Source organism: Monodelphis domestica, chromosome 1 (genome assembly GCF_027887165.1).
Source record: "Monodelphis domestica isolate mMonDom1 chromosome 1, mMonDom1.pri, whole genome shotgun sequence".
NCBI classification, from domain to species: Eukaryota; Metazoa; Chordata; class Mammalia; order Didelphimorphia; family Didelphidae; genus Monodelphis; species Monodelphis domestica.
This window is the reverse complement of record NC_077227.1, coordinates 469,054,067-469,066,837: the sequence shown is the minus strand read 5'-3', so window position 1 is coordinate 469,066,837 and position 12,771 is coordinate 469,054,067. Positions and strand designations below refer to the sequence as shown.

The 12,771-nt window shown below is 41.0% G+C and overlaps 1 protein-coding gene across 13 annotated transcripts in view; it reads left to right on the top strand.

Moving 5' to 3' along the window:
* Window positions 1–12,771, top strand: part of BRD3 (bromodomain containing 3) — a 56,410-nt gene that overhangs the window by 38,811 nt on the left and 4,828 nt on the right. For all 13 annotated transcript variants that reach the window (XM_056812670.1, XM_016426695.2, XM_016426701.2 and 10 more), the window contains 4 exons: window positions 1,934–2,062; window positions 3,285–3,476; window positions 6,401–6,642; window positions 11,692–11,984. In XM_056812670.1, the coding sequence (XP_056668648.1) occupies window positions 1,934–2,062; window positions 3,285–3,476; window positions 6,401–6,642; window positions 11,692–11,984 (856 nt within the window). The remainder of the gene's footprint in view (window positions 1–1,933; window positions 2,063–3,284; window positions 3,477–6,400; window positions 6,643–11,691; window positions 11,985–12,771) is intronic.

Here is a 12,771-nt window from a genome sequence, read left to right as displayed (position 1 = left end):
TTGTGGAGCAGGAACTTTTTGCCCTATAGCCTACTCTGGAATATTTTGTATTCATTCTGCTTTGTGGATTGTTGACAGCATGTTTGTTTGTTTTTTAAACCCTTACCTAAGGAATTAGAATTGATATTAAGTATTGGTTCCAAAACGGAAGAGCAGTAGGAGCTAAGCAATTGGGGTTATGTGACTTGCTCAGAGTCAAGCCACAAGAAGTGTGTGAAGTTAAATTTGAACTCAAGACCTCCTTTCTCCAGACCTGGCTCTCTTAACGACTGAGCTATCTCCCTGTCCTGACCACATGTTTTAAATCCCAAACCAGTTTATCCCCTTATTGTTGCATTAGTACTCCTCTGCCCCATCATTGGGTGCTCTAAGAGTATAGGTTCATTTTAATAGTAATCTAAATGAAATTTAAAGTATTTTCGCTAATGATTATTTCAACAAAATATGCATGATTTTTGGGAAGGGGGAGAAGATAATGATCTGTATCAACTGCCATGCTGCCATTAATACAGTGAATTAAGAATTGATGACTTACAGGATGTTTTTAAGTCTTCGAAGATCTGTCTTTAACCAATCAGAAAGTTCATTTTTTCTATTAGTACTATAGAAATCAATGTCATTTGTTCCTGATGGTGTCCCTCACTTTATTGACTGAATGGACTCTCCAAAAGTTGACAGAAAGATGAATGTCCAAAAAACAAATGTTTTTTGACTTCATAATAGCCAGGGGTTTGTTTCAGCCAGCAAAATTGAGAGCTGAAAACTTTTAGTAAAGAAGAGATTCAGATAAAGATCACACTTGTGGCATGCTAAGACTGTTTTTGTGTCTCTTTGCAATACTTGGCCCTAGCCATTCCCTTCACCCCATTTTCAGATTTAGGAATTTTTCCTAAATCTGGAATTCCCAACCTTGCTCTTAACCTCCCAGACCTCAGATCCTTACTTCCTCTTTTTTGAGGAGGTGAAATGGGGAGTAGTGTATTTATAATGTGTAATAGAGTGCTGCTACAACATCCTACTTTTGTCAGTAGGTGCTGCCATGATATAACGAAATTTTCTTAAGTTTGAGGATTTCCAATTCTGTTAAATGATTTAGTGCCTGACTTTATTAATTCTGTGTTTGTAATTCTGCAAAACTAGCTTATTTGAAAAAGATATATTTCTTTTTTTGTTCTTTAATTCAAGCTGAAGCAAATTCATCACATATGTCAAATGAAAAAAATGATTTTGTGATATTTTAAATTCTGCTGTAAAAGTTTAGAGAAAAATGCCTTTAATGAGTTCTCCCTCAAGATCATAATAGGCCATTTCAGTATAGCATTTCTGGATGTTTTATCTTGTAAGACTAGTTTTAGGAAAGTGAACTTTAAAAGTATTTGTTTTCTGCTGTTTTACCTAGAATTAAATCTGTGCTTATTTTGAAACAATCGAGGGAGGATAGCCTAGTAGTCCTCTTTTTGAAATACTGAAATACATTGTCTAGGAGCCAGAAATTTAGGTTTAAAATCAGATTCTCCTTTTATTTCTTTGGGAAGCCATTTAATGAATTGATTAGTGGCCTAGAGAATTAGGAGATATGGGGTTTAACCCTGGTTCTCTCCTTGGTCAACTATTTTGTTTTATTGACTTTGAACAAGATCTTTAACCTCCTTGAGCCTCAGTTTCCACATTCCTAAACAGAAGATAATATTTAGTCTTTCCTTATGCCTCTAGAATGTGATGAATATGAACTGTTAGATACATAACTTTTCCTATTTATGTTATACAACTTGGATATGTTATATTTGGATATAGATATGTAGCTATAAACATATAGCTATATATACTCGCATTTAATATTGTAATCTCAGAGTGCCTCACAAGAGAGATTGTAAAATCAAGCCACAATCAATTAGTTGCACACATTTATCCTGTTTTGATTGTGTGTTTGCAGAAGAAAATGGACAGCCGAGAGTACCAGGATGCACAAGGCTTTGCAGCCGACATACGGTTAATGTTCTCGAATTGCTACAAGTACAATCCTCCGGACCATGAGGTGGTGGCCATGGCCAGGAAACTTCAGGTAAAACCATCAGTAAAGACATTTGTTTCCCAGAAGAACTGAACAAAAGCATCCCTCTCCCCAACGTCCTCTACCTCCAGGAAGTGTTTTCAGTATGATTTAAGGGGTAAGAATAGCAGTTTGTTCATTTTGAAATGACTCTGCAGAAGTCCCAAAGCTAGTGCACAAGTTGGGGGATGAGGGCTGGTAGTGATAGATTCATATAACAATATTACAAATAATAAGTTTTTCCAATCCTGTAGCCATCATATTTCCTCTCATCATTTTCTCCCCTGATAGCACCCAGGGCTCCCAGGGCTCTTCCTGCTATCCTCAAGGCATAGCCTTAAAGCACTTCTTCCACTTGGAAGGAGGAAAGATGAAATTGGAATATGATTAAAATATCCGAAGTCATGAAGGATATAGAGAGGGGATTAATATACACTTGTTCATTGAGCCCTATGTCATCAAATCCTATTAAAACTAAAAGGGCAGGGGAGCTAGGTGGCTCAGTAGATAGAGCTCCTGGCCTGGAAATAGGAGGTTCTGGGTTCAAATCTAGCCTCAGACACTTCCTAGCTGGGTGACCTTAGGCAAGTCACTTATCCCCCATTGCCTAGCCCTTATTGCTCTTCTGCCTCAGAACCAATATACAGTATTGATTCTAAAAGGTAAGGGTTTTAGGAAGAAATTAAAAGGACAGTGCTATAGCACAAGCAAAAGTGTGTCCTCTTTGGTACGTCAGGATGAGACCTGTGTACCTCTTTACTTAGAGACAAACGTAAACTAGTTTGAAAAGGTTTTAATTGCTTTCATGGATGACCCACTTTTATATATTATTTTTGCAGATTATTAAGGGCAGATGGGTTGTAAACTCACTGAGGCTGGGGTGCTCCCAAATTTCATAGGGCCCTATTCATAATAGGGACTAAATATTTGAATATTGAATATATTGAAGCCATGAAAAAATGGTTTTAGCACCTCTGAACTCGACCTCTATAACTTTTCTTGGTGCGCTCCTCAGAGACAGGATCCTCAGCTTGAAGGGAACTGGTTCTGACATGGAGAACACCTGCTGATTTTAAGAGACATCAAGCTAGGCTCAGGGAGACCATCAGGTCCAGTTAGTTTGCTAAAGAGATGGTTCGGAGAAAGCCAAAGAGGGTGACAAGAACAACTCCAAATGGGGTCACGATGGGGACTTCATGACCGATTGAAAACAATCCCTTTGCTATTCCTGTAGGATGTGTTTGAGATGAGATTTGCAAAAATGCCTGATGAACCTGTAGAGGCACCCCCTCCAGCACCTCCAGCTGCACCTGTGGTCAGTAAAAGCACAGAGAGCAGCCATAGCAGTGAGGAGAGTTCCTCCGACTCGGACAGCTCAGACTCGGAAGAAGAGCGAGCGACCAGACTGGCAGAACTCCAGGAACAGGTGGGATGCGTGTTACTTCTTAATAGTCTCAGTGAGGGGGATGGGAGGAGGGGAAGGAGAAGAGGAGGAGGGAGAAACAGAGAGAGAAAGAGAGGGGGGTGTGCATTTGTGTGCCAGAGGTGTCCAACGTACAATTGGAAATAATGGTGTTTTGTTGGAATTCTGTCTCTGGCAACTAGCGCAGCCCTAATAAATTCTCATGGATTAACCTTTTGTAAAATGCCTGGACACCTTCTTTATTGGGTATAGAACCTATTCTGGGGAAACAGAAAAGCATCCCCCTAATATGATCTCGATCACAGACTTTACTATACAGAACTTACATGGACATACATATATGTCATGTGGGAAGAGTATAAAAAATGTGCGAATCTTAGAGGCCATCTCACTGCCACCCACTGATCCCCGATCTTTATCTCTCTCAGGGAGATGGATGGAAAAGAAATATGTTCAGAGATTGTTTAGAGATATGTGGCTTCCATATCTTATCTGGTTGAAAACACGGTGTAGTGAATAGAATGGAATTGGAATTAGGAAGGCTTGTATTCAGATTCCAACTCCACCATGTACTAGCTATGTGACTATAAGCAGTTTCATCTCTGAGCCTTGACTTTCTTCAGCTAAAAGACAATACTAATAATGCCGATAGGATCTACTTCACAAGAAGTGGGAGGCTTACATGAGACAGAGCATATGAAATGCTTTGCAAACATTAGAGTGCCATGTAATGTCAGTTGTTGCTTATATTACTTTTTATTATAAAACAATTGACCAAAAAATGACTAAATACTAAACAACTTACTAGCCTTAGTCAGCCACCATCAGTTTTTCCACTGGTGGTTGACAGCATTAATTAAGAAGGACCAATGGTCCAGTCAGCTCTGCCAAGGATCCTCATTAATTTGCCAATTTTAATTCAATTAAATAAGCATTTGTTAACCACAATTTATTAATTTGCAAGCCATGGTTGCTTGATGCTGGATCCTGGACATACAAAGATATAAATGAAATAGTCTCTGCCCTCATGGAACTCATGTAACAGAAGTAAATAAAAAGTGGTTTTGGGGGAGGGAATACAGAGTGCTAATGATGTGGAGGGATCAAGAAAGGCCTTGTATAGGAGGTAGAATTTTGTATTCCAAAAGACGGAAGTGAGGAGGGTGAGTATTCCCTATCCCCACAAATTGAATCCATGGAACTGATATATTCTCCACCATTAGTCCAGCCTAGAAAACTTTTCATTCTTGATTAGGAGCTGTTCTTTAGGCCATGCTAATAAGCCCACTGTGGTTTCTCTACTGGAAGGGTGTGAATCAATAACCACAAGTTACTCCTTTGAGATATGTTTGGAGGGGGGAATCCTAGTAATTGTTATCAGTAACACACAAAACACGGATCACCATGAAGGATGGGCCTAAAGAGTACTTAATCTGCAACCACAGAGGCATGCATGCCACCCTCCTACAAATAACATTCAGAAGGGCCACCGGAAGCTGACTCAAGGCCTTGGTTATATTTATTTAGTTATATTTTTGACCAGTGATGGATGATTTTTCAGTTCTTTCCTTATAACCTAGCAGTTGGCCTTTTCTTTCCTTACTGAGCTTTTTCCTCATCTGCTTTTGTAAATCATTCAGTGCTATTTCAATGTGAGCTATTAGTTTGATTATCTTGAGCAATTATTGTATGCCTTTGTCTCTGATTTCATGGACTACTTTAAAAAGTTGTAGAGAAAGATCATTGCTTTTCAGTTTTGACCAGAAGGAATACAGGTTATGCCTCAGGCAGACCCTTCAGGATTTGAAGGAGATTAGATGTCTTAAGAGTAAGGCTAAGTGAGAGTCCTAGTTGTCTAGGATGATTTAAATGCATCTTTTTTTATTTAAAGATATTTTCTTTTTCCAATAACAGTGTTCCATATATATTTTCTGAAATTATAAGATCCATATTGTCTCTCCCCCAAACCCCCAGGGGGTAAATAATTTGATTTGGATTATGCATGTATTTTTGTGCTTCCATATTGGTCATTGTTGTAAGAGAATACTCATATAAAATAAAAATCAAAACCAAAAATAAACTATCGCAAAAGATAATATGCTTCAATGTGCATTCCGACTCCAACATTCTTTTTCTGGAGGTGGATAGCACTCTTTGTCCCAAGTCCTCCAGAATTGTCCTAGATCACTGTATTGCTGAGAGTAGCTGAGTCTTTCACAGCTGATCATCAGACAGTATTGCTGTTAACTTTGTACAAAGTTCTCCCAGTTCTGCTTATTTCACTTTGTATCAGTTCATGTAGGTCTTTCCAGCTTTTTTGGAAATCTTCCTGCTTATCATTTCTTACAGCACAATAGTATCCCATAAATGCATATCTTTAAAAAAATTTAATATTTATTTTTCAGTTACATGTAGGAATAATTTTTGACAATTGTTTTCTGACATATAAGTTTCAGATTTTCTTTCTCCTCCTCTTGCCTTAAGATGGTAAATAGTCCAATATAGATTATACTGGTGTTTTCATGTAATACATATGTCCATGTTGCTTATGTCGTGATAGAAGATGCAAGTCACACATGCAATAAAAAACTCATGAAGGAAATGAAGTGGAAGATGGCATGCTTTGATCTGCAGTCAGACTTCAACAGTTGCTTTGATTTGTGGATAACATTTAAATGCATATCTGCTAAGGCAGGAAAACAAAAATAATAAAAGTAACTAATTTGTGTACCACTTTAAGGATTGTGGGCTATACTCTTTCTACTATCTGAATCTGGATGTAGGGGCCCTTGAAAGAGATTTCTATCCTAAGAATTCTCAAAAATTGTAATGCAAGTTCCCCTTTGACTCCTTCCCTGACTAGACTTAGTAGTTCCCCAATAAAAGCCTTCTCCTTTCTGCTCTCATTTCTCCTGGGTGTCTTTCAGCTGAAGGCGGTACATGAGCAGCTAGCTGCTCTGTCCCAGGCACCTGTGAATAAACCAAAGAAAAAAAAAGAGAAAAAAGAGAAAGAGAAAAAAAAGAAGGACAAAGAGAAAGAGAAGGAGAAAGAGAAGCACAAGGTGAAAGCCGAGGAGGAGAAAAAAGCAAAGGTGGCTCAGCCGACCAAACAAACCCAGCAGAAGAAAGCACCAGCTAAAAAAGCCAATAGTATGACGACTGCAAGCAGGTATGGTACACTGCAGGAAAGTGATCGTGCTTGCAAATTTGGGGCTAGAGTCTGGGCCCCTGCCATTTGTGTCTGCCCGGGCAGTCTTGAGGGGCTTAGACTTTAGAGCTTGAAGAAGCTTCTTGCCTTCCTTGTGATTGACTGCTTGTCCATAGACAGCTTTCTTTAGGCATCCAGTTCAGCTGTGCAAACATTTATTGAGGGTCTAACTGGGGGATAGAGACACAAAGAAAGAGCTGCTATTTTCAAGCAAATCTTCTTTTGAAGAGGGTGGGATCAAACTTTTTTTTTTATTTTTGACATTTGAAACAATAGAGGATATTTTATTTGATCTTTGTTTTTTAGAAAATTTTATTTAATTAGTTAATTTAGAATATTTTTCCATGGTTACAAGATTCATGTTCTTTCCTTCCCTTCCCCCCAACCCCCTCCTGTAGCTGATGCACAATTCCACTGGGTTTTACATGTGTCATTGGGGATCTAACTTTTAAACAGATAAGTAAATACTAGGTAATTAAAACATTTTTGTCATTTAAAACCTTTACCTTCTGCCTTAGAATCAATACTGTATATTAGTTCCAAGGCAGAAGAGCAGTAAGGCTAGGCAGTGGAGGTTAAGTGACTCACCCAGGTTCACACAGCTAGAAAGTGTCTGAGACCAGATTTGCCCCCATCTCTAGGCCTGGCTATCAATTCACTGAGCCACCTAGCTGTCCCACAATACTAGGTAATTTGATGAGGGAGCGATACATACAACTCGAGAAATTAGGAACGGCTTGTCATATGAGTTGACATTTGAGTTAGACCTTGAAGGAAGCAAAGGATTATATGAGGCAGAGGTGAAGAGAGGCAAGCCTCTGGGATTCAGGAACACTTTGCAGGTTGAGTTTAATAACCAGCTTAGTCCAGTTTAATTCTTGTTTTTGTTTTTGTTTTTTTTAACCCTTACCTTCTATCTTAGAATCGATACCAAGAATCAGTTCCAAGGCAGAAGAATGGTAAGGGCTAGGCATTTGGGGTTAAGTGACTTGCCCAGAGTCAGTTTAATTCTCACATAGTGTATGTGAAGGAGAATGACATTTTTGAGTGGCCAGATGACCCGGTTAGATCTGTACCTTCAGAAAAGTATTTTGGAAGCTCTGTGAAGGGTGGAGAGGCACAGGGAAAGACTGGGAAAAGGGACAGATCAGGAAGTCTAATAATTGAGATGATGAGGTCCTGAACTACAGTGGAGAGAAGGGAGCAGGTGTGAGTTTATAAAGGAAGAATCAACAGTACTTGGCCAATGATTGGATGTGGAGAGGGAAGGAGAGGGAAGAGTCAAAGATATAATAATGCCAAGATTTTGAACCTAGGTGATCAGGAGAATAGTGTAGCCTTGTCAGTCATAGGGGGAGGTTTAGAAGAAGAGAACATGTGGGGAAGAAGGGAAGATGAGTCCCCTTTTGGATATATTGACTTTGAGGTGCCCTTGGGCTAGGTTAAAATGACTCATTGGCAATTTGAGATGCAGGCCTGGAACTGAGACATGAGATTATAGCTGGATATATAGATGTGGAAGGTTTCTAAAGAGAAATGATAAATGAACACAAGGGCAGAGATGAGGTCACCAAAGAAGAGAGCAATGGGAAAGAATAGAAGGGAGTCTGGGATAGATGTTTGCAGGGAAAGATATGTTCATGGGACAGGAAAAGAATGAAGATCCATCAAAGACAACTGGGAAATGGGCAAGAGAAAGATTCAAGAGAAATCTGTGTCAAGGAAGCCAAGGGAGGAGAGAAAATCCAGGGGGAGATGTGTTAGTATCAGAAGCTTATAAAACAGTGAATAAGCCCACCAGGTCATAGGTAACCTTTGATATAACAGTTTTAGTTGAGTGGTAGGGTCATAAGCCAGATTGCAAGGGGTAGAGAAGTTAGTGGATAGTAAGGAGGTAGAGGCAGCACAGGAAGATGACTTTCTAGAAAATTAATAATGAAAATGGGGAGAAGTGATAACAGGGTCACATGAAGGATTTTTTTATATGAGGGTGACATGAATACATTTATAAGCAGCAGAGAGATTGAGTAGATGAGAGAGAGGGATGAGTTCATGGGTACAGGTAGAGGAAATTGGCCATGGCAAAGAGATAGCTTAATTTATCCTCTGAGATTGAAGCAAAGGAGGAGAGGATAGGTGATGAAGTTAGTTTTTGAGGTCTAGAATAGATTAGTCAATGGAGCTCATGTTCCTGGCCTTGATTTTTCTCAGTGAGGTAGGAAGTGAAGGTCATCTGATTAGAGAGATGGCAGTGACTTGAGTAAAGAGAAGAGTTTTGGGGACATATAGCAGAAAATAAGGCAAAAGAGAATGGGTTATTATGTAGTAGTCAGAGCCCACTTGAGATGAAATAACATGAATTTATATTGTTCCCAGTTGGCATGGTTGCATACTTCCCTCAAGCAACATTCAGCACCTCACAAAGAGTTGAAGAGAAAGTAGGTGTTAGGGTGACTCTCAAGGTTGAAGATTATCAAGGTTTGGATAATGGTGGTATAAGGGGGTCAGAGGATTCAAGGATAGAGGATAGTACACAGCTGAACAGGTTAACCGGTCAAGACAATGAAGGGAAGAAAAAGATCTGAAGAGGGACGATGGACTGGAATAACAGAGATGGCCTGAGAGACAGCAGATTGAGGTGAGGAGAGTGAAAATAATTGCCCAGCATCATACAAGTGGCAGAGCCATTATTGAAAATGGGAGCTTGGTTGTTTCCAAATCCAATGCTTTTTCCATTGTTCTTGTAACCTGACTATTTATTGGCACAACTCTGATCATGAGGAAATGATAGAGAAGTTTCAGGGGTGTTTTTGTTCGTTTGGTAGTCTTTTTCTTTTGATTCAGTCAACATTACAGCATGGCACATTTTTACTCAACTGACTGGGTCTTGTAAATCTCTATGTAGAGAGGCAGCATGGAGTAATGGATAAAAAGCTATGCTTGAAGCCAGGAAGACTTGGGTGCAAGGCCCTCCTTTGGCATATACTGGTCATATACCTTAATCTTTAAGTGGGTAAGCTGTTCTCTTAAGACCTAAACTACAGAGAAGGCACCAGCTAGGAAACTAGAGGGAGCTTCTTCACTTGGGAATTTCCTAGTCTAGAGAAATCACACATCCAGCCCCCTTCCTAGGAAATAATTACAAATACTGATACCTTTATGTCTATATGTATATGTGTACATATGTACCAAGTATTATATAGAAATGTATGTATTCATATAAATATACTATATGTACGCATATACGTCTCCGTGTGCACACACATATATGGTGCATGTTACATGTGTGTGTGAGTGTGTGTATCCCTATGTAGGTAAATTCATTCTCTTTCTTCTAGCCCAAACTCTCCAGTTTCTTGGTTCGTTCTTCCTACAATGCTGGGATCTCCCTCTAGGCAGCACAGAGAGCTCTGCCACCTAGTACAGGAGCCTACAGACAGTGGGGTTTAGCAGAAAGAATATTGGATTTCACAGGTCACAGGACTGCTACTGACTTGGGCAGGTTACTTGTCCTCTCTCCTCCCTGAGCCTCATTTATAAAATTAAGGGATTGGCGCCAAGGATCTCCTCAATTCTGTCAATTTAAATCCTTTGATTCTCTATCATGCTTGCTTGTTCGCCTCCATCCGCTGGCATACTTTCGGGGCAGGCAGAGTCAATGATTCAGTGATGTGGGCCGGCAGGGGAGCCAGGAGTGGGGCAGTGTGAGTGAAAGGTCGAGCGCTTCCTTCATTTTCTAATTTCTCATGGGACTGGGACCTCATAATTATACTAGAGAAAAGCTTGATTTTTAATGCTAAGCAGGCTGCATTGACACCCAATCCTTATTTCCTCTGGGAAGTCTTTTCAGGGCAGAGGTTCCGATGCCTCCTGGGACATTTTAGTATGACTGTCACGCACATTTCTCTCAAACAGTCCGCAGTCTCACAAGGGATCAGCATCTACCAAGAGACCAAGTTGGGTAGCAACCAGATGTGTTCCAGGACAAAGAGAGGCGGATTTAGGGTTAGAGGTGACCTTCGAGATCTAGTCTGACTCCCTGAGTTAGAGGAAATCATTCCGGCAGTGTGCCTGCTACATACTAAGCACCATGTGCTAAGTTAGAAAGACAGCACGATAACAAACCGATCCCCAGGAACTCACACTCTAATGTAGAAGATAAACGGCAAACACCTGTGTACAAACAAGGTATAGAGAGGCTAAACTGGAGAGAGTCAACAACAAGGCTCTGGCACCAAGGTGGGTTGGGAAAAGCTTCTTAAAAATTAGTATTTTAGCTGGCATTTGAAGAAAGCCAGGGAAGCCAGGAGGTGGATTTGAGAGGAAAGCAACCTGACTAAAGCCACATGGGTTTAAAAATAATAGCACAGTAAAGATTCTAAGTCAAGAATTTTTATTTCAAAGCCAATATTTTCCACTGCACCACACTGTTAAATATTAGCAGGAGAGCATGAGATCTTGAGATAAGCAGACCAAAGTCTGGCATGAGGCATCAGAAGGGTATGGCAGGGCCAGCAAGGTGGCTCAGAGCCTAGACATGGGAGGTCCTGGGTTCAGATCTGGCCTCACATACTTCCTAGCTTTGTGTGACCCTGGGCAAGTCACTTAACTCCCATTGCTTAGCCCTTACTACTCTTCTGCCTTAGAACTACTGTTGATTCTAAGATAGAAGATTAGGGCAAAGATGGCACACACATCTAGTTAACCAAGCAGAGGTGGACAGACTACAGAGATCTTTTAGAGAGACCGATAACCAAAATGCTGTTAACATGAGCCTGATACTCGGATGAGACTTGGGTCCAGCCAGAAGTTTATCGATAATATACTTTGAGTGTGGGTAGACCTAGTACGTGGCCATGTGTCTGGCTGCAGGGTGTTGTGAAATGTACCCCATTAAGGTAGATGCCTGATGACCCCAGACTATTGGACTTCGTTCATTCTCAGGATAAAACAAAGAACTCTGGGGACATCAGATCTGTGAAACGTGCGTTATGTTCTCTCCACCTCCAGGCAACCTAAGAAAGGTGGAAAGCAGGCGTCTGCCTCCTACGACTCGGATGAGGAGGAAGAGGGTTTGCCAATGACCTACGATGAAAAGCGGCAGCTCAGCTTAGACATCAACCGGCTGCCCGGGGAGAAACTGGGCCGGGTGGTCCATATTATTCAGTCCCGGGAGCCTTCCCTCAGGGACTCCAATCCTGATGAGATAGAAATTGATTTTGAAACTCTGAAACCCACCACTTTACGAGAACTGGAGAGATATGTCAAGTCATGTTTACAGAAAAAACAAAGAAAACCATTTTGTAAGTGACTGAATCCCTAATCCTCTTGCCCTCTCTCTTACCCAGATATCTGCTATGGCCCTGGGGTGGCAAACCTTACTCTGCTTTGTTTGGAGAGAAAAATGAACCAGTGGTTGTGTGCCCTGTTCTTCCCACAGGCAGCCTTAGCCCTGACAAGATAGCCCATCTCCTTCGCTTTATTCTTTCTCTTTGCCTTCTCATTTATGCCCCCAGCCCCAGGGTGCTAGTAGGAACCATTTTCCTGGCTGGCCATCGGGATTAATATAGAAGTCTAGTCTCTTAATTCATACTGAGCCCCAGTGAAAACCTGTCTAGCTATTGGAACTGAGAGGAGTTTCAGCCCCTGCCAGGCTACCCTGCTACTAGCCAGCTGGTGGGGCAGTGCCCTTGGATTAAAATTAGGAGCCATGCCATGCTTTTGGGTGCCAGAGCTCAGACCTTTCCTCCCATATGGCAAGAAGCAGGGCTGCTATTTAGGTGGGTAGCTCCTCTATGCCCTTAGCAGGTGAAGATTCCCTCCCTTTGCCCTCATTTAGGATTAAAAGTTTGTCTGCCTCTATCTGGGCACCTTGAAGAATCCTTACACTGTCCCTCCCTTCCCAGCTCCATGACTGTTGACCTTGCTGGACTTGCAGAAGCAGTGGCACAATCTGGTTTTGGCTTTTTGTTGTATTGAATATTTCATAACTACTTCCTCGTGGAGGCCAGACCAGTTTTCCGTCTGGTTCAAGATCCTGCTTTTGACTGGGGCCCCAACCAGATGTTTCAAAGGAAGGTCCCCCATGCT